Raw genomic sequence first — 26,504 nt, 5'->3', positions numbered from 1 at the left:
AGAGAAAATAAATAAAAACTGAAACAGATTGATACAAATCCCTTTAATAAAGTATATAAATGACAACTTCACATTTAAATAAATATATTGTTAAAAAATCATGCAAGACATCTTGTTATAATTACTAAGAAAGATTTGAGAGTGCTATTCCCTCTGCAGAAATGCTATGTACAGATGCAAAATGATCAAAGGCTGATATAATAATGAATCTCAAGTAAGTGGCATGGCCATCACGTCCCTGTAGGGGAAAAATCAATACGGATGCTTTTAGAAATTCTAGTTAACTGTTAAACAAGCAGTTAGCAGAAGAAAGCATTCGATTCAAGAGTAATATTCTAAATATATAACAATATATAGGATAATATTCAGAAGAAAAGTCAGCCGCATATAACAGTACATTGTTCTAGTGTGTATCAGCTGAATATCAGCCTTGGTTTGATGAAAAATAGCAGCTGGAGCTAAAGACTGCAACTGTACATTTCTCATCAAATTTACAAGTGTCTTTCTAAAGTATTTTTCATGATAAGAGATTTCCTTTGGTTAATGATGCCTTAGAATATACTGAAATGTATCCTGAAACATTACTATACTTTTATATTTATATAATTTCTCTGGAAAGCAATTTGGCAATATATAAAAAAAGCTATAAATATGTCTATATCGTTGGACCCAGTAATTCCATTCCTTGAAATTTAATCTTAGAAAATAATTTAAAAGGTGAAGATCATGGTAGCAGGAACATGCATAAGATGTCCCTTGTAGTATTACTTTTAATGACAGAAGGAGGAAAAAGGAAATTAGTTAGCATTTGCCTATTTACATACATTTAATCTTAAAATTATAATTACAAAGCCTGTATATAATATTGAGTTAAAAAAATGATACAAAATTGTTCATCATTACTGTTACAACTATGTGATGCCTATGGTCGACAACTAGGAGAAAGCAGGTATAGTAAAAGCTGTTGAGGCAGGGTAATAAAATTATGGATGATTTTCAGCCTCCCACCTCCCCTTACTGTTTTCCAGATGTTCTATAATGCTGCGACCCTCCCTGATCCACAGTGAGTCCTGAAACAAAATGCTGAGCAGAGACTTACTAATCGTAACCCATGGGTGAAGATGAGAAAAACAGGAAGATAAAATTCAGTCTAATCAATCATTTTTCTGCCCCCCGCCACCAACACTGGCCTTCCCAATCATCGGGCACATTTGGGTGGTAGAGAAGAGAATTAATAGGGCTCAAAAACTTCCTACAGAATCTTTTGAAATACTGATTTCATAGCAGCTCCCAGCTAGTTGTAAAGAAGGAAATTTAACGGACAAGGTACCACTTTAAGCCTCATTTAGAGAAACTTTAATTAAACAAACACTACCACCTGAAAAAACACACATTTAGTTGTTTCACTTTTTTGCGTTTGTCTAAAACCAGGGCCTGACCAACCAGCAGGAACAGAGAAACTCCTGATGAGGCAGCAGCTTCCTCATCAACGGCCATTCATTCCACTTGACAAGCAAAGCCCAACGGAATGTTGTCGAAAAATGTCGGTTCTCTTTCTACCTCATCTCTCTTTGGCTTGTTTGTTGCTGATCCTATGCTCCAGTTCCCCTCATCTGAATCTCCCTTGTCCTTTCATGCTTACATTAACATCCAATTTTGGCATCTCAACCTTTTTTGATTCCTATTCTAAAAGGCCTACAGAATCAAATGGAAGAAAGCAAAGCAAGTAAATATTTAGAATCAATGAATGTACAAAATAAAACAAAAACAAATAAGTGAATTCTGTTTTGTCCTGGCTGTCATTCTGTCTATGATAGATAAGAGCCTAACTTATGAATGCTACATTTAGATTAATATTATTGAGAATAACCTTCTCTATTGGTTGATTAGGTACAGACCTATATCATAAGGGTATTTATTAACTTTATAACTATAGAGATAGGTTTAAAATTTAAATACATTGTGCTGACTACAGATAATATTTATCTCTAAGAAGTATATTTACTTACCATAATTTCTTCACTTTGAAGTTGACCTTCTGTGTGTACTAGATCTGAAACACAAATTTAACAAAAATGAGTTAGGGCTCAAAATACTTGAAGTGAGCCACTGAAATTTATGTTTAGCAAAACATGATATCTGGCCAACTATAGTTAGACCAGATTTACCAGTGTTTTGGGGTTAAAATTCAATGTAAAAATAGAGATATCTGATATAAAAGGTATGAAAGATAAACTATTCATAAGCTATAAAATATCTCTAATGAGTATAAACAAAAGGAAATGCAAATGTAAATTACAGTAAAGGAATATAAAGGAATTTATAAAATGTGAAAATCCCTTTTAAGGATTACACTACTAACAGTAATTGCAGGCCTGAAAGGAGCCATCTCACAGTTCCATGGGTAATGACTAGACCTCAGTCCTCTCTGTGAATGTTCACTATGATGCTGAATTATGCTAAGCTGTTCATGAATTGATCTTTTCTGGTATCCAACTTTAGAAAACTTTTACTTTTTTTAGGACAGATTAATTTATTTGATTATGAGTTAATCATAACCATGAAATATTTAATTGATATAATAATAAACATTGACATTATTTAGAAATTAATTTTATTCATATCAAAATAGTTAGTGTACACAATTTTAAAAAGGCGTGTAGTACAAAAAGGGGAGTCTCTGGGAAGTAAGATTATGTATGACTTTCTTTCTGTTTCCTAACCTTTCTCTGAGGTAATGAAAAGTAGTAATCCCCTGCTTGACTCCTCCTTGCTCCTCCAGTCCTGCTCCCCAGAGGTAAATGTTTTCAAAGCTGTTTCTCTGGGAATTATAATATGTTTATATTCTTCCTCTTGATTTATCAATTTTTACTGATTTTATATTACAGGAGGTGAAAACTTAGGTCTCAGAGACCAATATCCTCTTCCTCCTCCTCTTGCCATCCTCTCAATTTTGAAATCAATACTTGATGGTTACATTATTATCTATATAAATGTTATTTGCTGCTGAAATAAGTAATAAATTATGATCACATTTTCTTTCTTATATAACTCCTCCCTGACCAGGAGTTAATAATAACCTCTTTTTTTTCCTTTACTTAGATATTTTTAATTATGAAAAATTGGAAAATTTCAAACTTATGTAAAAGAAGACAGAACATGACTCCTATATATACCCATCATCTTTTACAATTACTAACATTTCACCATACTTGATTTATCTAATTTTTTTGCTAAACTATTTTAAAGCAAGTCTAAGACATCACGACATTTTATTTCTAAATATCTGATTATCCATCTCTAAGTAACAAGAATATTTTCTTACATAACCACAATACCATTACCATACTAACATTAAAAATAATGCTTTAGGGCCAGCCCCGTGGCTTGGCGGTTAGGTGCGTGCACTCCGCTGCTGGCGGCCCGGGTTCAGATCCCGGGCGCGCACCGACACACCACTTCTCCAGCCATGCTGAGGCCGCGTCCCACATACAGCAACTAGAAGGATGTGCAACTATGACATACAACTATCTACTGGGGCTTTGGGGGGAAAAATAAATAAATAAAATCTTTAAAAAAAAAAAATAATGCTTTAATATCGTATATAGTCACGTACTGCATAACGACATTTTGGACAATGACAGACCTCATATATGATGGTGGTGCCATAAGATTAGTACCATATAGCCTAGGTGTGTAGTAGGCTATACCATCCAGGTTTGTCTAAGTACACTCTGTGGTGTTCAGATAACGACAAAATTGCCTAACGACGCATTTCTCAGAACGTATCCCCGTTGTTAAGCAACACATGACTGTAGTACCCAGTCCATATTCAAATTTCCCCATTGTCCCCCAAAATGTCTTTTTGTAGTTGATTTATTCAAATCAGAACTGTCTCTTTTAATCTTGAGCTGCTTTCTCTCCCACACACATATTTTTTTCCATGTCATTGACTTATTGAAGAGAGTAGGTCAGTTATCTGTATAATGTTCCGCATTTTATCTTGCCTCCTCATGGTTTCATTTAATTTGTTCCTCTATCCTCTATATTTCCTATAGATCGTAAATTAGAGCTAAAGGCTCGATTATATTCAGGGTTTGAGGTCTTCATCAAATGTCTGGTGATCTTTGGCTGTCTTTTGTTACTTATGAAAAATCATTTGAAAACAGTGGTCATGAGCCAGGCTCACTGACTAGTAGACTTTGATAGGGTGACCAAGAATGAGCTAGCCTTTCTCAATATCCATAGATCTTTTTTCTGGGGGCATTCAGTTTCTCCAAAGATGAGTCCTCCAATATCCTGGCTGGGACTATATTCTTGGTTGCTGTTATAAATAGCAGGGCACAGGAGGAGTTCTCAATCATTCAATATGCAGGCTTCCACTTAAATCCCATTTTCAACTCCATGTCTCACTCACTCTCTCTACTATGCCTGGTTTCCCTGAGTTCTGAGCCCCAACATTCAATGCTCCTAGTCATCCCTTGTGGGTGGTTTGTGGGAGGAAGGAGTGGTCACCTAGCTTTGTCGGGTAGGGGAGGGTACCTAGGGTCCAACCACTCTGAATACAGATATTCAACTAATCACCCTTGTTGTCAGGTCCATGTCTCACTCACACTTTCCATGGCACCTTTTGTCTTTAAGTTCTAGCCCTTTCTGGGGTTCTCTTGGGAAAATTGGCTTGCTCCTCACTGATATTCTCCTTGGCAGGCACTTAGGTTATAACATACTCCATTCAGCTACTGAAGCTACTTCTCCTCCATGGATGTCCACTCTTCCATAATATATATTGATCTTTCACATCTGCTTGCATCTCCTGGTTTTTTGTTTATTTTTAATTTTTGTCCTTGTAGGTTTATGCCTCTCTTTACTCCTTTACTATTATTTTCATGGTATTTTGGGAAGGAAAGGAGATAGATACATGAAGGCAATATGCTGCGTTTAACTAAGGCTACCAATTCTGCTGATGGCATGTAAATTGTACCATTAACCAGGAAGTAAGGAAAGACAAGAAACTAATATTTATTGTTTGCCTACCATACGCCAGACACTATGTTCACAGAAACCTTAAATGGTAGATATCATCTCTATTTTTCAGATAAGGATTCTGAAACTCAGAAAAATTAAGTAACATGTTAACAGTTACATAACCAGTAAGTGAAGAAGCAGTCTTGTATTCAAACCTGGGTTTTTCTAGGCTCTAAATAGGTCATAAGAATCGTTCAGGTCATTTTTTTTCACCAAAATGCAGCCCGATTGGAATTACAGAGTCAAAGGACAATTTTCTACTCCCTCATACTCAGAACAATGCTGGTGAAACAAACACATACCTCTTTCAATCCACTGCTCAAAATCGACTGGCTCTTTAGATGTGCTCTTTTCAATCCTCAAGGTCCGCACTGACGTTGTCAATAAAATAAATAAAATGTTAATTATCTACCTGATTCTATGTTGCTGCCCCTATGTTCCTTTTTTTCTCTGTCTGAGACTGTCAGACATTGGTGGGATGTACAAAGTACTGGGATCAGGAACAGTATGTTGTGAAAATCACTCTCACTCTGTTTTTCCATAAGTTCCTTTGATGCAATGCAGACTGTGTCACTGTAATTTTAAAAATACTTGTAAGCATACAACACAGAGCTGGTAGAGCCTTTTTGAATTTGGCATCATCCAGATTTTTTTTTTTTGTATACTGGTATTAATAATAATAATACTATTACTGGTCTTGGTCATAAACCTTTATGAAGAGACTACTATAAGTCAGGTATATTTATTCATTCACTCTTGACTACAATCTTATGAGAAAAGTATTATTAACCTACTTTACTGATGAGGAAACAGGCTTAGAGAAATCAGGCAACTTAGAGGAGTCACACAAAGTGTTCAACGATATAGTGCTGGCAAGTGCCAGAACTGGAATTCAAACTTGAGGTCTGCCTGACTCCAGAGCCTCTACGATGAATGACAGAAGAGAGACTTAACAGGAATGCAGTCATCTTCCTTCCGCACTGGTTTTTCTCCATTACCCCTAACCTAGCTCCCGTGACCCACATCCGTTCTTCCCCTTCTCTGTTCTGTGCCCTTGTGGGGAAGACCCCTGTGGACTGCATCACCTGGACTCCTTTGGCTACTGGTCGGATTTGGCCAATAGCAGGCACTGGGAGGAAACTGGAGGGCAGTGGGGAAGTGAGATGAAGTTGTTTTTTCTCCACTTCCTTCCTGCTTCAGTGCCACATCTTTGACAGTGGCTATGTCCCTTCGTGATTACAGCTCCTGCCGGGCAGGTCCTTATCCACAGGCTCCAGCTCTCACTGGGCCCCAGTGATACTGTTTCCTTCCCTTGTTCCAGGGGTGGTAATGGCTTACTGCTGTAGCCAGTTTCTAGGTATCTCATCTTCCCTGGCTTGTTCCCTTAACCCAGAAGATAATTTTGTAAGTAGTCCCATCAATAAAGTCTCTTCATTTGAATCATCTAGGATGTACTCTGTTCCCTATTATGATTTTGTCTGATACACTTTATCCTTAAATAAACATAAGACAGGATTAGAATGATGTTCCAACGGGAGACTCTCCTCCTAAATCCCTCAGAAAAGGCCATTATTTTTTTTTATTTTTTGTGAGGAAGATCAGCCCTGAGCTAACATCTGATGCCAATCCTCTTCTTCCTTCTGAGGAAGACTGGCCCTGAGCTAACATCCGTGCCCATCCTCCTCTACTTTATATGGGACACCGCCACAGTATGGCTTGACAAGCAGTGCGTCGGTGCGTGCCCGGGATCCGAACCAGTGAACCCCGGGCCGCCGCAGCAGAGTGCGCGCACTTAACCGCTTGCACCACCTGGCCGGTCCCCAGAAAATGCCATTATTAATAGAAGAATCAAAATTATCCAATGCAAATAGCCAGGGTTATCAGATTTTCAGAAAGAATGTGACAGAGAACCCCAAGCTAAATGAATTTGGAATAAATATGTCAAGGAATCTAGTGTTCTGGCAAGCTGGCTTCTTATGTTCATAATAGGGTCTTTTGCCAAAGACTTTCACATAATAGATTGCATGAAAATTATTATGTGCTTTGGAAGGGTTTCAAATTTGCCGTTTCAGAGAGGCTAACTGTGCTCAAGGCAGTTAACCCATACTCCCCACTCTCCCACCCCAGCAATAAAACTAGCTCCATGCTGCAAAGAAAAATTAGTGTTTTGTCAAAAGTTTACATACGTGCCCTATGCCTATGGAAAAATTAAAAGAAGATGAAAATTAATATATGATTTGCTTACCAAAGTAACTTTGGATTACAAGCCTTTCAATCCTTACTTGTTTGTGAAAACAAATAATGAATTCTTGGGGAAACATTCCTGTGGTGGTCCAAAATGTTTCTGGATTCCTATTGTAAATTTTCAAGAAAAAGAGAAAGGAATAGCCAAATAAAAATGTTTAACCACAAAATTCTAATGAATAAGTATTTAAAAAAAATAAACGACCCCTGGATTCTTGCAATCCCTCCCTCACTGTTCACTCTGCCTCTAATCTCTCCCCAACTTGAATAATTCTTCCTGACTACTACCAGATATATTTTTAAAAACACAGAAACAAAGAATTGATGTTACTTTTGTCTAAAACGTTTCTGTGGTCCCTTATGACCTATAAATCAAAATTCCTTAGTGTGGCATTTTACGACCCTGTACAGTCTGGTCCCATCATTAAAATATATAGTCTCCCATCAGGATATCATGTCTCATAACTGTAGTCACATTGGGCCAATTAAAATTCTGCAAACACATCATGCATGCTCATGCTCCTGCTCCTGTGCCTTAGTTCATGAGGTTCTCTTGATCTAAAAGCCTTTCTTCCCTTACATAAGTTTATTCACTTTTTGGTCCCATCTCTCCAACCCCAACAAACCAGAATCATTCCTCCCTCCTTTGCACTTGCCTCTCACGCAGCATCCATTTTCACATTGGCACTGATCTCTTATGTGTTTATGGCTCCTGCTTAAGATGCTGAGCTCTTTGAGTCCAGCCACTTTCTCTTACTCATCTTTATACCCCAGCAACTATCACAATGTTGACCCATAGTTAGTGCACAATAGATGTGTGTTGAAAAAAAATTAAAACTTGCACTCAATTTTGTTATATATATAAAATTAAATATGTATATAAGATATATAGTATTGACTACAGAAATAATCATTTCTATTTTAACTACATAAGCTCTTCCTTTTTGGGAGGTAAAATTTACCAACAGTGTACAATTCAATGAGTTTTGACAAGTGTATATGTTTATGTAACCAATATCCCAGGGCAACCAATACCTCAACCAAGATACAGAATATTTCCAGCACTCCAGAAACTTTCCTTCTCTTTCCTTCCAGACAATTCCTACTTCCCTTAGGCAACTACTGCTCTGATTTCTATGGCCATAGACTATGCCACAATTTGTTCATTCATTTTTTTTTTATATTTTTATTGGATATTTGGATTGCTTCCAGTTTTTCACTATTATGAATGAAGCTGCTACACACATTCTTGTACAAGTGTTTTTGTGGACATACTTTCATTTCTCTTGGGTAATTACTAGAAGTGGGGTGGCTGGGTCATAGGGTAGAGGTATGTTTAACTTTAAAAGAAACTATCAGATTTCCAAAGTGGTTGTACCATTTTACATTCCTACCAGCAATGTAAGAGAGTTCTAGTTGCTCCACACCCTTGCCAACATTTGCTGTTGTCAGTCTTTTTAATTTTAGCCATTCTAGGGGATGTGAAACGGTGTCCTACAATGGTATTAATTTGCACTTCCCTGATAACAAATGATTCTAAGCACTTTTTTCATGTGCTTTATGGCCATTCATATATTTTCTTCTGTTAAGTATTTTCTCATTTTTTATTAAACTGATTGTATTTTCACCATATATTTGTCCTTTGTGAGATACATGTACTGTGAATATTTTCTCCCAGTCTATAGTTTGCCTTTTCATTTTTAATTGTGTCTTTCAATAAGTAGAAGTTTTATTTTTGGTGAAGTTCGGTTTTATTACTTTTTCTTTTATGATCAGTGATTTTTATGTCCTAAGAAATCATTGCTTAACCCACTGTCACAAAGGTACGTACTTTTTTTTTTGCTGAGGAAGATTGTCCCTGAGCTAACATCTGTGCCAGTCTTCCTCTATTTTGTATGTGGGATGCCGCCACAGCATGACTTGACGAATTAGGTGTAGGTCCACGCCCGGGATCCAAACCCACGAACTCCAGGCCACCGAAGTGGAGTGCATGAACTTAACCACTATACCACTGGGCCAACCCCAATCTTTTTCAAGATTATTTTGACTAGACTAGGTCATTGCATTTCCATATACATTTCAGAATCAACTTGTTAATTTCTATTTAAAAGTCCATTGAGATTTTGATTAACATTGTACTGAACCTATAGGTCATTTTAGGGAAAAATTGCCATCTTAACAATATTGAGTTTTCCAATCACGAATGTAATATATCTTTTATTTAGTTCTTTAATTTTTCTCAGCAATATTTTATAGTTTTCAGTGTAAAGATCTTGCATATCTTGTTGTTTATTCTTAACTCTTTTATGTTTTGACTGCTATTGTAAATGGAATTTTTTAAAATTTCATTTTCCAACTGTTTCCTGCTAGTATATAGTAATACAATTGATTTTTGTATATCAATCTTGATAAATTCACTTATTAGCTCTAGTAGTTTTTTTTGTAGATTCCTTAGGGTTTTCTATGAAACATTCATATAATCTGTGTACAAAGACAATTTTACTCTCTTTCTAATCTTTATGCTTTTTATGTCTTTTCTTGCCTTATTGCATTGGCTAAGACCTCCAGAAAAAGGCTGAATAGAAACGGTGAGAGCAAACATTCTTGCTTTGTTTCCAATCTTAGGGTGAAAGTATTTATTATTTCACCATTAAGCTAAATGTTTTTAGTAGATGTCTTTATCAGATTGAGGAAGTTCCCTTCTCTTCTTAGTTTGCTGAGAATTGTTACCACGAATGGATGTTGATTTTTGTCAAATGCTTTTTCGGCATCTATGGGGATGATTATACGATTTTTCTCTATTTTTCTGGTAACGTGAATTACACTCAACCTTGTATTCCTATGATTATGTGGTAAATATGCTAACCTTGCATTTCGAGGATAAACTCCATTTGCTGGATTCAATTTATAAGGATTTTTGTGTCTATGTTTATAAAGGATATTGGTCTTTGATATCCCTTTCTTGTAATATTTTTGTCAGGTCCTGGTATCAGGGTTATATGGTTCTCATAAAACTATCTGAGAAATGTTTCCTCCTCTATTTTTGAAAGATTGCTATTTTTTCTCTAAATATTTGATAAAATTTAATTTCTATAATAGACATATTGCTATTCAGATTTTCTATTTCATCTTTCGTCATTTTTATATGTTTAGTTTTTCAAGGAATCTGTCCAATTTATTAGCCTAAATTTGTTCTTTTTAAAAAAAATTTTTTTAATTGAGGTATAATTGACATATAACATTATATTAGTTTCAGGTGTACAAAATGATGCTTCGATATCCTAAATTTGTCCTTGCTATTGACTTATTTGTCTTTTAGAATCTGTAGTGATACTGTTTCTTTCATTGCTGGTACAGGTAATTTGTATTTTCTTTATTTCTTCTTGGTCAATCTTTCTAGAGGTTTATAACTTTTACTAATCCTTTCAGATAATCAACTTTGGCTTTGTTAATTTTTTCCAATTGTCTATTTTCTATTTCATTGATTTCTGTTCTTACTTTTATTATTTACTTTCTTCTGCTTTCTTTGGGTATAATTTGCTCTTCTTTATCTAGCCTCCTAAGGTAGAAATTTAATTATTGGTTTTAAAACATTCTTCTTTTTAATGTAAGTATTTATGCTATAACTTTCCCTGGAAGCATTGCTTTAGCTGCATCCCATAAATGTGGATATATTGAGTTTTCATTATTATTCAGTTAGAAATATTCCAGGGGCCGGCCCTGCGGCGTAGCAGTTAAGTGCGTGAGCTCCACTGCTGGCAGCCCGGGTTCGGATCCCAGGCGTGCACCGACACACCACTTGTCAGACTATGCTGTGGCGGCGTCCCACATAAAGTGGAGGAAGATGGGCAAGGATGTTAGCTCAGGGCCAGTCTTCCTCAGCAAAAAGAGGAGGATTGGCATGAATGTTAGCTCAGGGCTGATCTTCCTCACAAAAAAAAAAAAAAAGAAATATTTTCTAATATCCCTTGTGATTTCTTCTTTGATTCATGGGTTATTTAGAAGTGTCATGTTTGATTTCTAAGTTTTGGGGGTATTTTTCTAGATGTCTTTTTGTTATTTCTAATTTAATTACATAGTGCTCAAAGAACACATTCTTTATTTCTCCAGCTTTATTGCGATATAATTGACATATAACATTGTGTAAGTTTAAGATGTACAGCATGATGACTTGATACACATATATATTGCAAAATGATGACCACAATAAAGTTGGTTAATGCATCCATCATCTCACATAATTACCTTTTTTTTGAGAACATATTCCCTAAGATTTTAATATTCTGAAATTTATTGAGATTTATTTTATGGTCCAGCACATTTCAGTGAATGTTAAATGTACACTTGATCCATGTGCCATTGTTGATTATAGTGTCCTATAAACGTCAATTAAGTCAAGGTGACTGACAGTGTTGTGTGGGTCGTCTATATCTTTACCGATTTTTTGTCTAGCTTCTCTATCATTACTGAAAGAAAGGTGTTAAAATCTCCAACTATGATTGTGGATTTGTCTATTTCTCCCTTTTTTTTTTTCAGTTTTTGCTTTATGTATTTTGAAAATCTATTATTAGGTCCACATACATTTAGGATTTTTCCCTCTTCCTGATGAATCGAACTTCTCACATTATAAAATGTCCCCTTTATCTCTGGTAATACTCCTTATCTTATATTCTACATTATCTGGCATGAATATAGCCTCAGCCACTTTCTTATGCTTACTGTTTATAGGATGCATATTTTTCATCCTTTTATTTTCAACCTACTCATGACTTTATATTTAAAGCACATCTCTTACAGACAGCATATACTTGGGTCTTACATTTTTACCCAGTCTGACAATCTCTGCCATTTAATTGAAGTGTTTAGCCTATTGGCATTTAATATAATTATTGATATGGTTGGGTTTAAGTCTAACATTTTGCTATTCATTTTCTATTTGTCCCTCCCATCTATTTTACTCTTGTTCTATTTCTTCTTTCCTGTCTACTTTAGAATGAGTTACAAAAATTAAAATTCCATTTAATTCCTCCATTGGTATTTCAGATATACCTCTTTTTTTTTGATGGGTGCTGTTAAGGTTATAAGAACCTCATGACAGTCAATTTACATTGAACTCCACTTTTGTGCCATTGTTTTTCATATATTTTATATCTACATATATAAGACTTATTACATATACATATGTAATAAATCCCACAGTAAAATGTATTTTTTCCATTAAGCGGTCAGTTGTCTTTCAAAAAAATTGAAAGAAAAAAAGATAGTTTTTTATATTTACCCAAATATTTACCATTTCCAATGCATAACCATTTTAATTTCTTCCTATAGGTTTGAATTTCCATCTAGTATTATATCACTTCAACCTGCAGAACTTCCTTTGGCATGTCCTGTGATGCAGGTCTACTTTTGATGAATAAAATGTCTTTATTCTATCCTCATTTTTGAAGAATAATTTTAGCTAAATACAGGATTCTGGGTTGACAGAGTTTTTTTTTTTTTAATTTCTCTTTTTCCAGTATTTTAAAGATCTTGTTCCATTGTCACCTGGTTTCTACTGCTTGTGATGCAAAGTCAGCTGTCATTGGTACTACCGTTCCCCTATATTTAATGTATTTTTTCCTCCAGTTGTTTAAATTTTTTTTTCTTTATCTTTGTTTTTCAGCAGACTACAATATGGTTATCTTTGTATTTATCCTGCTTTGGGTTTGCTGAATTTCTTCGATCTATAGGGTGGCATTTTTAAATAAGATTGGGGGAAAATTCAGCCAAAAAGTAGAAATAACCCAGATATCCATCAGCTGATAAATGGATTAAAAAAATGTGCTATGTCCATACAATGGACTATTATTTGACGATAAAAAGGAATGAAGTACTGATATGTGCTACAACATGGATGAACCTTGAAAACATGTAAATGAAAGAAGCATTCACAAAAGACCACATATGTATGATTTCATTTATATGAAATGTCTGAATAGGCAAATCTATAGAGACAGAAAGTAGATTAGTAGGTGCCTAGGGCTAGTGGGGAGAGGGGGAATATAGGGTGACTACAATGGGTTGTGAGGTTTCTTTTTGGGGTGTTCTAAAATTGTCTGAAATGTTCTAAAATTGATTGTGAAGATGGTTGCATAACTCTGTGACTATGCTGGAAGCAACTGACTTGTACACTTTAAATGAGTGAATTGTATGGTATATGAATAATATGTCAATAAAGCTGTCAAAAAAAGAAAACAAAAAGAAGCCAGGTTTTCTAACTCACAATTATGTTTTTTTAATACAATGCTTAATATTTCACAATTTATTTTTTATTTATATTTATATGGTTTTAAATTTATTTAAATAATTTTAATAATTAATTAAAATAAACTTAATTTTTATTTATTTAAATAAAGTTTATTTTAATAAATGTATATGGTTTTAAATTTTATTTATTTAAATAAATATATTAAATAAATATAAATATAGGGCTTTTACCAAGACTTGGAAGCAACCTAAGTGCCCATCAAGGGGCGAATGGATAAAGATGTGGTATATATACACAATGGAATACTACTCAGCCATAAGAAATGATGAAATCCAGCCATTTGTGACAACATGGATGGACATTGAGGGTATCATGCAGAGTGAAATAAGTCAGAGGGAGAAGGTCAAATACCGTATGATCTCACTCATTAAGTAGTAGATAATAACAACAACAAACAAACATAGAGACAGAGATTGGATTGGTGGTTACCAGAGGGGAAGGGGGGAGGGAGGAGGGCGAAAGAGATAATTCGGCACAGGTGTGTGGTGATGGGTTGTAATTAGTATTTGGGTGGTGAACGCGATGTAATCTATGCAGAAATAGAAGTATAATGATGTACACCTGAAATTCATACAATGTTATAAACCAATGTTACTGCAATAAACAAAAATTTAAAAATATATATATAGGGGCCGGCCCCATGGCTTAGCGGTTAAGTGTGCGCGCTCTGCTACTGGCGGCCCAGAGTTCGGATCCCGGGCGCGCACCGACCCACCGCTTCTCCAGCCATCCTGAGGCTGCGTCCCACATACAGCAACTAGAAGGATGTGCAACTGTGACATACAACTATCTACTGGGGCTTTGGGGAAAAAAAAAAAAAGGAGGAGGATTGGCAATAGATGTTAGCTCAGAGCCAGTCTTCCTCAGCAAAAAGAGGAAGATTAGCATGGATGTTAGCTCAGGGCTGATCTTCCTCACATACACACACAAATATATATATATATATATATATATATATATTTATATTTTTAAACCTCAAAAAAATAAATAAATATAGGGCTTTTAATTTCCCTATATTTTTTCTTGAGTGCTTTTAATGAACATGACCAACAATATCAAATAGTACATGAAGATGTATCTGGATTTAAAAATGACATATAAGTGAATCCTCATAATTATGTATAACAGTCACCAAAATAGTAGTTTTCTTTTAAATAAGACTTTATAGCTAACAACTGTTTAACATCTATTATCTCGTGATTTTTTTCACAATTCTGAGGTAGTCAAGGAATGTGGTATTTTTCCCATCATTCACACCAGGAAACTGTGGTTAGCCCAAGGTAACACATATTGTTCACTTACCCAGGAATTTACTGTAAATCTAGTATTCTTCTACATTATGTCAAAAGGACTAATTCTCTCTCTCTCCTACTTTTTCTCTTAACTCATTTTTTTTCTAATGTAGAACTTTTTTCTTCTTTTTTCATTGACATATTGAATACCAGAGGGGAAAAGTAGAGTCAAGGGCAAGTAGAAATATAATCACTTTCTTGAACTCTTCTTTCTGAAGAAATTGAGAGTTGGGAGCACTGTCCAGTAGGGGCAAATTTATAGCACTATTGTCTCGAAATAATTCTATGGTTACTTCCATTTAGATAAACCAACTTATGAGCAGAGAACAATTTTTAATATCTACCATATAAAGTCTAATTGTATTTGTTGGAAATACATACAAACTAAAAGTCTCTGATGTGTTCTGTTCAGTTATCAGGTCAGTGACTACTTTTATTCCATATAGTTTTCTGTGCTAAAGGTTTTGTCTAACCTAAAAAATATCACATCCTTAATCATTCATTAATATAGTCTCATCTTTGGAAAGATCTCTATTTCTGGCAAACAACTTAGGTAAGTCTTTATAGGTCTGCATATCCTCATAGCAGTTCCCACATTAATTTCTCTACTCCAAGGTAGAGTGGGATAAATAACTATTATCTGAATTTCAGGAAGTAAAAAACTAATAAGCTTTAAGAGGCACAGGCAAAAAACAGATATTAAGTTTTTGATTCAAATCTTAAGTTTGAGTTATCATAGTATAGTACACAGAACCCCAAACTAGAAGTTAGGAGACATGAGGGTTAGTCTTGATTCTGCCACTTGATTATCTGTGTGATTTTGAGAAGTCATTTTGCCTCTGAGCATCCTTTTCCTCATCTTTACAATGAGGTTAAAAATTTTTTTTTTGACTCTTATTACCCAAGCTTATGGTGAGGGCCAAATGACATAACATCTATGAAACTATAAAGCCCTATGCAAATGTAAAGTAACATATACATACGTATGTATGTGTGTGTGTGTATAAATACTCAGCTACTTTCCAATATTAGTTGAGTTTGACTAATATTTGATGGTCTAATTCACTAAACTACTCAGCAAATATTTTAAGACACTGTGGAGTCAAAGATGAACAAGTCATAGTCTCTGACTTCTAGGAATTCACATTTAAGAGAGGAGATGAACATTAAACATAAATAACACAAGAAAGGAATAAATAAGGTAATAGAGGTATACAACAAATTCTACTGGAGTCCAACAAAAAGGTGAACTCATTCTACCTGAGGGGAAAGAGACAGATGTCAGAGAGGATAACAGCTAGGCTTAAAGGAAGAGGTCGAGTTGCTAGAATTTTATCCATATCCATGGGCTTCACAATAGAACACAAAGAACCACAAGATCTGTTACAACTAGCTCTGCCTTCAGGAGTTAAAACTAGTACTTGACCTCTTTAGACCTCTCTTACCACAAGTCTAAAATGAAAGGTTTAGATAAGATGAACTAGTAAGTCCTTCCAGCTCTAAAATTATATGATTCTATGAGTCAAACTCTGGACATTGTACAGATACCAAGAAAGAGAACTCAAGAGAGTAATAAAATAGCCAGAACTATTAAAAAAGGAGTTCTCTCATTAACTACTTTTTCTTGGAATTTAAAAGTCTGAGAATGATATTTATCTCTACCTAGAATAAGCTCTAGCACAGTGAAGAGTGGACATTGGAATGATATCCAGAAGCTGAGAACCAAACAACGCAGGTGAATAGCAGGAAGTGAAACACTCAGTTTAGCAAAGATGTTGCTTAGACCAGTAAGGAAATAGGTAGCAGATAGGAATATAAACATTGTAACTTCCTATTTACTAAGAAAAACTTGCAATAAAACCATAACCAGATATTAAAATACACACTTCCATAAAATAAGGTGGTGGTTCTTTGAAGTTTTGCCCTGTTAAACCACTTCTTAAAAAACCATTTGTATGAAAAGGTCAGTTTAGGAATTATAAAGAAAAGGATCATAAACCTAAATAAACACAACTGAATTAATTCCAGGAATGGTACCACAGGTGGATACAAGTTCACTAAACATGTATTAAACAATGTTTAACAGTGCTAGTTGTTGTAAAACACATAGTTCCAGTGCTCAAGGGGTTCACTGACCTAATATCAAGACTTTCAGGAAGAAAGAACAGTAACTCTTACCCATCAATCATATTTTCAGGTGGGTGTTTTTCATCACTTGATGTAGCTAAAATCACTTCAGCCCCTTCAGAGCTCAAACAGAGATCAACTTTTCTCATCTTAGAGTGTTTAACCTGCAAATAAAACAAAAAGCAACTTCTCGATTCTCTGAACTTTATCTGAGGAAAAAAAGAGAAAGCCTGTTGCCTAGCACACAGCTTAACAACCAAGCTATTCAACAAGTGGGAGGGACTCTAACATGTTTATTTACATAAGTAAACTTCTGACCTCTCCCAGGGATAATCTGTAAGATATGACTATTTCTACTACTCTACAAAACAAGTCCCTGACTATTCTGATGTCATTTTTCTGCTTCTAAAATTAAAAGCTCTCGATAATTATATGGAAAGAGTTAACAAGCTAAAGTGACATGAACTGGTGGGTAATTTTTTTTAAATTTTTTATATTGTTATATTTCTGAAATTAAAAAAATCTGGAGCATAAAAACAGATGCTTTGTGACTGTTTATCTATACACTTATCAAATGAAGCAGCAGTGTTATTGACATCTTAAAAGACACCTTATCATCACTATTATTTTTTTGAGTAGGAATGTAAAATGAGAGAAAAGAAAACATTTTACTTATTTTTAAATTCTAAATCAGTCACTTGGGTCATGGACTTAAAGACATTTCTGTTGTATGGAAATATTTTAAGTTTAATAAAAGTTTCCTGAAAAGATATCGTTGAGCTCTACTATGGACCCTGGAGAGTAAGACAGATGGAAGATGAGAAGATTCTATCAGATCTCACTCACCCTCCTCCTTGGTCTGGTCGTGATAGGGCACAAACCAATATATACAGATAACAAAGTGACTGGGAAAGATGTATCTACAGAGAATTAAAACAGAAAGAGTGTTTGGAAAAGGGAGGAAGGCTTCTGATACCCTTCATACCCTGATCCCAGTCTAACTTTTTAAAAAATGAAAGTATTTCAAATAAACAACAAAGTACAGAGAATATTACATATATTAAACAACTTAGTACCCACTGCCCAGATTTAATAAATGTTAACATTTTGCCATATCTACTTTTTTTTTTTGTCCAGAAATAAGCAGCCCCTCACTGGCCCCATTTTCTTCCTTGCCCAGAGGGAAGAGCTATCCTGAAGTGGGTGAATATCCCTCCTGACTATATTTTTGTACTTTTACCATATATGTATCCATACATAATACTACTGTTATTTCAAAACTTAGACGGTTTCACAGTGTATATATCTTTTGGCTACTTGCTTTTTTCATTCAATATTGTTTTCAAGATTTTATCATGTTGATACATGTAAATCTACTTTATTCATTTTAACTGCTCTAAGGTATTTCCCCATTTCTCTAATGATGGATATTTAGGTCAGTTTTCCAATTATTTTGCTATCATAAACAAATTTGCGATATATATCCTTGTGTACATATCCCTATGCACATGTGGGAGAAAGTCTTTATAATAAAAGAGTCTTTCTTTATAGAAGTAAAATTACAAAAAGTTGGAATCAGTGTATCTTCAAGTCATTAATTGATCAACTTGGTCTCTAAATTATAACAATTTACATTACCATCAACAATGTATGAGAGTTTCTGCTTCCTCATATTCTCACCAACTTGGTATTGTTAGACACTTTGGCTTTAGCCAGTCTCATTGGTATGAAATGGTATCTCAATGAGGTTTCAATTTGTATTTCCATTACTAGTGAGGTTGAATACTGTTTCATACGTTTATGGGACATTCAGGTCTCTTCTGTTCTTTGCTTTTTCTTAACCTTTGCTCATATTTCTATTCGGTTGCTTTTTTTTTGTCCTTTTCTTTCTGATTTGTAGGAAGTTTTAAAATAACATATTCTGGATACAAATCCCTTGTTACACGTGTTACAAATATATCTTCCTACTCTGTGGCTTGATTTTTCTCTTGAAGTTTGTCTTTTTGTGTAAGAGTTCCCTTCACCCCCACCACATACTTTCTTTTTTGTCATTGAACTATAACATACATACAGAAAAGGACACAAATCATAAGTATATAGTGCAATAAATTTTCACAAAGTAAACACACTCAGGTAACCACCACCCAGATAATGAAATGGAACATTACCAGTACTTGAGAAGCCTTCCTTATGCCCCCTCCCAATCACTACCCCTCCCTCCCTCCCAAAGGTAAGCATGGTCCTTATTTCTAATGCTATAAATTTTGCCTGAACTATATATACACACATATATATATATGAAATCATACAGTTTGTACTTATATGTATCTGGCTTTTTTCACTCATCATTATGTTTTTGAGATTTATCTATGTTGTCGTATGTAGCAGCGTTCAAATGCAACTAAGTAAAGCTACAACCTAGCCCCCAGCCAGCTCAACTCAAGATCAAATAAATCAGCCTCTAAGTGGAGCTTCACAGGAAACTGGGTGTGAACTGAAAAACAAAGAAAGATTTCTGTGATCTGGAGTACCTAGATTCCAAAGCCCTAATGAAGGAGGGTAATGATTTTACTCCCAAATGTCTGCAATCAGAGGTAAACCAAAACTACTTAAATAAAACTATAACTCAGTCCAATGCCAGAACAATCCCTAGCTGGACTAAAGTGATTTTCCCCTTATCCTAGCTACTAGACAAAGAAAATGGTATGATCTCTTTGGGAAAAAAACGTTATCTACTTCAGTGTCTATTTTTTTTTTTACACACGACATCCAACATACAAAGTCACTTGAAGCAGATCTATAAATGACCCAGGTGCTGGAATTAGCAGAAAGAAATAAAGATAACCACCATAAATCTGTTAGAGAATTTACTGAGAAAAATGGACAAAATAGGTGAACAAGAGTTTTAGCAGAGAAATGGAAACTCTAAAAAAGAATAAAATGGAAATTCTATAACTGAAAAAGACAAAATCTAAAATAAAGAATTCATTAGATGGGTTTAACATCAGACTGGATCCAACAAAGAAAGGGTCAGTGAACTTAAAGATACGTCAGTAGAAATGATCCAAAATGAAACAGAGAGTAAAAAAATATGAACATAACAGAGCACCAGATACCCAGAAAACAATACCAAACTATTCTGAAACACATGTAGTTGGAGTTCTGGAAGGAGAGGAGAAAGAGAATAGTGTAGAAGAAAAATTTGAAGAGATATGGCTGAAATTTTTCCAAAATCTGTGAAAGACATAAACCCACAGTGCCAAGAAGCTTATAACCCTTAGTTGGATAAATACAAAGATGATCCTACTGAGGCACATCTTAGTCAATTACTGAAAATTAAAGAAAAGATTAAAAATTAAAATCAGTCAAAGCAAAAACACATTGCATTTAAGAGAACAAGAATCAAAATTGACTTCTCATCAGAAACAATGGAAGCCAAAAGACAATGGAATGACATTTTCAAAGTGCTAAAAGACAAAATATAGAATGCTATATCCAGCAAAAATATTCTTTGAAAGTGAAAGCAAAATAAAGACATTTTTCAGGCAAACAAAACCAGCAAGTATTTGTTACAAGTAGACCCACACTCCAAAAAACATTAAAGGAAGTTCTTCAGGCTAACGGAAATGATTCCACGTTGAATCCTGGATCTGTTGAAAGGAATGAAGAGCACTGGAAATAGTAAATATATTGCTAACATAAAGTAATATTTTAAAAATTTCTTTATAAGAGTATTGACTATTTAAAGAAAAAATAGCAATGAATGGTATGGATTTAAAGGATGTAGAAGTAATAAGTACAGTAATTATACAAAAGGCAAGAGGAGGGTAAATGAGACTGTACTTTTTGTAAAGTACTTTTGTAAAGTTCTTACAATGAACATGACTGATACGATATTAATTCAAAGTAGACTAGGATGTTAAGGATGCATGTTATAATCCTAGGATTAGAATAAGTCATCACTAAAAACCATAAAACAGAGTTATAGGAAGAATGCCAACAGAGAAGAAAAAATGGAATACCATAAAAATACTTGATTAATCTGAAAGAAAGCCAAAAGGAAGGAAAAAAAGAATAAAGACAAATAGAAAATAAATGGCAAGAAGATAGTTTTAAGCACAAATACATCAATTAAAGATAGTTTTAAGCACAAATACATCAATTATTCCATTAAATGTTAAGAAACGGAACACTAAATTATCAGACAAAAAACCAATTAGATACTCTTTTCAAAAGACACACTCTAAATATAAGGATAGATTGAGTAAAAAGATAGAATAAGATATAATAAGTCTCAACATCTGGTAAGGTAAATTCCTCTATTTGATTTTCAAAATTGGTTTGGTTCTATGCTTTTGTACCTCGACTTTAAGAAAACAGTTTTGTTAAGTTACAGAAAAAAAAATTTTTGAGATGTTGATTGCAATTCAATTCCATTTATAGATTAATTTGGAGAGAATACCGTGTTTATGACAATGAGTCTTCATATGAATGGATCTGACATATCTCTTCATTTATTTAAGACTTCTTTTAAGTCTCGAAATTGTTTTATAGTTTCCTTCAAACACAGCTTCACCTCTTTTGTAAGATTTACTCTTAGATGCCTTATGGTTTCTATTGCTATTGCAAAAGGGATCTTTTAAAAAATAACATTATTTTAAAAAATCTTCTTCTTTACCATACAAGGAATATTTCTAACATTTCACCATTAAATGTGATGCTCACTGAAGGTTTTACAGTTCACTGGATTATAGAAATTCCCTTCTCTTTCTAGTTTTTTTCTAAGCATGAATAAGCATTGAATTTTATCAAATGCTCTTATCACATTTACTAACATGATTGTATAGATTTTTCTACAGGTTGATAATGTGATAAATTAAATCAAGATTTTCTAATGTTATAGTATCCCTAGTTCCCAGCATAAACTCTATGTGGCCAAGGTGTATTTCTATTTTTATCCATAGTTGGATTCAGTTTGCTAATATTTTATTTAGAATTTTTGCAGATATATTTCTAAGTGAGATTGGCCTATAATTTTCCTTTGTTATTCAGTCCATATCTGGTTTTGAAATCAAGATTGTACTCCCAACATAAAGAATTGGAGAGCTTCCCCTCTTTTTTCTAGTTGTTGGTACATTTTGTATAAGATAGGGGTTATTTGATCCTGTAAGCCTGGTAAAGTGTTTAGAAGTAGACTTTTTTGACTATTTCAAGTTCAATGGTTCTTTTCAGGTTTTCTACACTTTTTGAGTTAATTTTGAAATTTATATTTTGTATAAAATTATCCATTTCTTCTCAGTTTTTATATTTATTGGCATAAAGTTCATTTTTTATTGTAATTTAAAAATCTAACATGATAGTGTTAAAACTGTAGTAAGATTGGTTAAGAAAAAAGGCATATATTCCAATATTTTTTATTTGTGCCTTTTTTCTTGCTTTTAATACTATAGATACCAGAGAACTGGTATTGGATAAACATTGTTAACCCTTAGTTTGAAGAGAAGAAAGATGGTGAATGCCTAGAAATACACAGTGATGAACTTGGATGTTAATTCTCAACAAAATTCTAAAATTATTAAATTTCATTGTTAAAATGATGGCCTTGAAAGAGTAAACAAGAAAATAGTAAAATAGGAAGCAGCAGTAACATTAGTTCACAAAAGTTATACCAAACCTATACATTTCTTTCGTTTGATAGAGTTACGACCAATTAGGGACATGTTCTAAACATTTCCACAAAACTTCAGATAAAGCTTCTCAAGATACCCTGTGGCCCAGATGGAGAAATGTGGATTGGGTGACAGGCAGTACTTTGCATAGATATTTTTAACTCTCTGAATGGCTATACTCAAAGAATGATGATTAATGGAACAAAACCAACTGGGGAAGACCTCTATTCTTAGCCCATTCAGCATTTTTAATTAAGCATGGAAAAGTATGCTTATCAATTTTGCAGATGACACAAAGCTGGGATGTCAGCTAATATGCCAAATGACAGAATTAGCAGACAAAAAGATCTGAGCAAGCTAGAAAGATGGGCTGCAATGAATAAGATATTTAATAAGGATAACAGTAAAGGCTTATACTCAGACTTAAAAATCAATCACACGAGGATTGGTCAAGATTGGAATTGGCAAATTACTGCCTGCAAGCCTAATCTAGCCTGCCACCTCTTTTTGTATGGCCCATGAGCTACGAATGCTTTTTATTTTTAAATATTTTTTAAAATTGAAATAATATTTTGTGACACATGAAAATTATATGAAATTCACACTTCAGTGAGCATGAATAGTTTACTGGAACATGGCCATGCTCATTCATTTATACATTGTCTATGGCTACTTTTGTGTACAGTGACAGAGTCGAGTAGCTGTGACAGAGACTATAAGTCTCGTAAAGCCTAAAATATTTATTATCTGGCCCTTTACAGAAAAAGTTTGCTGACCCTTGATCAAGATGTGTAAAACGTATAAGTTTGGTTCATTACAAAGCCACTATAAGGCAAGAGTGTACTGTATCTGCCCCCAAAGGTAAAGAAATGTGATCTTAGATTATATTAATAGAGTTAAAGAGAAACTACATTCCATCAAAATTTTTGAACACCAACTAAGGGCCATGCACTGTGCTAGTAATGCAAAGGTGACTACAACCCAAGACAAAGATAGTGACTAAGACTTGGTTCTTGCCTGAAAGCTCAGAGTCAAGGAAGATGGACAAGCATGCAACTAATAACATAATATGTTATGTGCTAATACTGTGATCTATATCCAGAATACTGTGTACAGCTCTGGGTGGTATATTTTAAGTAGGACATTGTCAGGCTTGCTATTGTTCAGTGGAAAGCAAAAAGTTCATGAAGATCTATAAACTATGATACATGGAGAAAGTTGAAAGAACAAGGGCTGAAACGTTTCAAGAGAGAGATGAGAGAAATGTGATTACAATTTTTAATATCATAAGTGTTCACAAATGGAAAAAGGATTAAAATTTTTCTTTTACAACTCAAAGAGGGAGAAGTGGACTCAACAAATATGAATTTTAAGCAGGAAGACATCATAGATGTTTTTATGTATTTTATGTATTTAAAATCATCATTTCCATCTCTGAAAGCGTCCAAGAAGACTAGGTGATAATCTGTGGAGGAAACTAAACAAAGGATTCCTGCATTCATGGTTTTTTTAGACTGAATCAAATTCTAGGAAAGAGAGATTGGGAACAGATAATGAAGGATCTTAAAAGCCAAGTTAAAGACAATGGGTTTTATCTTGTAGTCCAGTGGTTTTCAACTGGACTGGGGCTGATTTTGACCCCCAGGGGACGTTTAACAGTGTTTAGAGACACTTTGGCTGTTACGACATGGGGGGTGGGTGGGGTGCTATTGGCATCTAGTGCGCATTTTGTGATGCTGCTAAATATCCCACCATGCACAGAACAGTCCCCCACAACAAATAATTATATGGCCCGAAATGTGAATAGTGCAGAGGCGGAACAACTCTGTAGTAACCTATTTGGGGGGTGCAAATGTGGGAGCTGGAGACTTAGGGAAAGAACTTGCTTTAAAAAAGAGTTATATTTTAGGGAACAGTATCTAGCATTGATAGGTAGTATATGAATAAGGAAGAGCGTGTACTCTCCAAATGTTCAGTTCTTTTCTTCTCATACTCTTATCATCTAAGTTGTCTGCCGGAAACAAACATGTACTTTAACACAAAATTCATTTCATGCCTCCTATATCCATCAATATCCCTCCTATTTCCCGTGTTGGGTGGAATTATTTAAACAGCAAGTAAGAAAATAGCAGAAGTTGGGTTCTCGTTAAGGTTCCTTTGTTGTGGTTAGTGAGAAACAGGCAAAGTAACCCCAAAGAAACCCATGGAGCAACTCAGCAGACACAGTGCCTTCCACAACTTCAAAATGCAGGTTTGGGGATGCAGTCTAAGCCCCCACCCTGGGATGCCTCACTCTAAATACTCATGTATTCCCTCAGGGCCTCAGCTCATCACAGGGGGTGCACTCTAGGGTGCTATCCTTTGCATTTTTAAAGATCCCTGACCCTGGACTCCCCTGATGCCTTATCCTGTCCTCTAAACCCAGGGCCACTTAGCCATCCATTCACCTCCAGTTCACATGCCCTTTCTAGGCTTCTTTCCGAAAACCGCTCCGGGCTAAGTCCTCAGTTCACTTTCTCCCTAACCAGCCCCTTGGTTCTCCAACTCTAAGACCCTTTCCCCTAACATTATCCCTCTGTGTAAATTAGAAAACAGCCATCCTCCGCCTCCCAGGGGCCAGGGCCTATGCTCGGTATCACTTGAAAAGCAAACCAGCCCTGACACTACCTCCTCACCTCCATCCCAAAGCCGCCTCCTCGGTCCAAGGCCGTGTGAAGACCTGCGAGGACTCTGAACACCCATACTTCCGGGCGTCCAGCCCGAAATCATATAAAACATGCGAAATGAACCCGCATCCTACGTTAAATATAATTCATAACTATATGGGTTCCGTTGCAGTTGATAGGTTACATTTTAGTAGATTTATTAATTTCGATTTGCAACTGTCTTTCCCTTTTTGGGGTCAAAACATTATTTCAGGCCTCAAAAAAGTTTGTGGACTGGCACTAGCGTGTAAGGAGAGAGAACAGACCTGCGTCAGATTTGCCCCACCCCGGTCCCCTCATGAGCCGCCCCTCAGCGCCCTCCCGCCGGCCGCCTCCGCTCCGTGCGTCCCCTCACAAGCTCCCTCCGCTCTCGCTCGCTCCCCTCTCCACCAGCTCCCCCCTCCGTCGGCCTCGTCCAGCCGGGCTCCCACCTCCCCCGGTGCCGGCCTAGCCCGCCGCGCCGCCCCGCTCGCCTGGGCCTCCGGTTAGCTCCAGGCGCACGGACAGTCGGGCCTCGGAATCTCCCTTCCGCCCCTCCCCGCCCTCAGGACCGCCCCCTCCCCTCTCCCGTCACGGCCTCCTCAGAGGCGCCCGGCGCGCGCACATCTCCGTTCCCGGCTCTTCGCTCCACCCTGCCCGCAGGCTCCGCCCCCCGCCCCCCGGCCACCACGGAGTTCCCCGGCGCGCGCACAACTCTACTCCAGGCTCTGCGCTCCAATTCAACCGCAGGCCCCGCCCCACTCCGCGCAGCTCGCCCCGGCCCTCAGCCCCGCCCCGCCCCCTCCCGGCCACCTCAGAGTTTCCCGGCGCCGGCTCTTCGCTCCACCCCGCCCTCAGGCCCCGCCCCACGCCACGCCCCCGTGCTCCACTTCGCGGGCTGAGCTGTGCAGCCCCGCCCAAGCGCCTTTCGACAAGCTAGTTACTGAACATGCTCTACCTCCCAGCCCCAGGGGGGTCGATCCCTGGGGCCTGCAAGACCCACAGGACCCGCCCTCGCGCAAGTACGTCCGCGCAGCCCCACTTCTCCGAGAACCCAGCCCTCCGGCCGCCTGCCCTGGCCCGACCCCGCCTCCAGGCCCGGCCCCGCCCCTCATGCCGGGTCCCGCGCACGCGCGTCTCTGCTGCCCAGCCTTCC

At 36.2% G+C, this 26,504-nt stretch overlaps 1 protein-coding gene across 5 annotated transcripts; it reads right to left on the bottom strand.

Moving 5' to 3' along the window:
- Positions 1 to 24: 24 nt before the first annotated feature.
- On the bottom strand, positions 25 to 25,886 carry IFT25 (intraflagellar transport 25). 5 transcript variants are annotated; one of them, XM_087445896.1, is made up of 7 exons: positions 25,801 to 25,886; positions 17,842 to 17,915; positions 17,047 to 17,159; positions 7,271 to 7,377; positions 5,328 to 5,396; positions 2,010 to 2,053; positions 25 to 1,695 (listed from the first exon to the last, which is right to left on the bottom strand). In XM_087445896.1, the coding sequence occupies exons 3-7, from the start codon at positions 17,142 to 17,144 to the stop codon at positions 1,687 to 1,689; spliced, it is 327 nt and encodes a 108-aa protein (XP_087302022.1). In that variant the 5' UTR covers positions 17,145 to 17,159; positions 17,842 to 17,915; positions 25,801 to 25,886; the 3' UTR covers positions 25 to 1,686. The 5 variants fall into 5 exon arrangements, with proteins under 5 accessions (XP_087302022.1, XP_087302019.1, XP_087302023.1 ...); XM_087445893.1 differs by having other exon boundaries at positions 25 to 238; XM_087445897.1 differs by lacking the exon at positions 5,328 to 5,396.
- Between the last annotated feature and the right edge of the window lie 618 nt (positions 25,887 to 26,504).

This window comes from Ceratotherium simum, chromosome 22 (assembly GCF_057802395.1).
Source record: "Ceratotherium simum simum isolate JZ-2026a chromosome 22, ASM5780239v1, whole genome shotgun sequence".
In the NCBI taxonomy this organism is placed as follows: Eukaryota; Metazoa; Chordata; class Mammalia; order Perissodactyla; family Rhinocerotidae; genus Ceratotherium; species Ceratotherium simum.
This window is presented reverse-complemented; position numbering and strand designations above follow the sequence as displayed.

Excerpts from the sequence above, each read along its gene's own strand:
- IFT25 (XM_087445893.1), bottom strand. The coding sequence starts at position 17,144 with ATGAGAAAAGTTGATCTCTGTTTGAGCTCTGAAGGGGCTGAAGTGATT. Across the intron at positions 2,054-5,327 it reads TGAGCAGTGGATTGAAAGAG|ATCTAGTACACACAGAAGGT; the intron begins GTATGTGTTTGT and ends TTTGTGTTTCAG. Across the intron at positions 239-2,009 it reads TTCAAAGTGAAGAAATTATG|GGACGTGATGGCCATGCCAC; the intron begins GTAAGTAAATAT and ends TTTCCCCTACAG.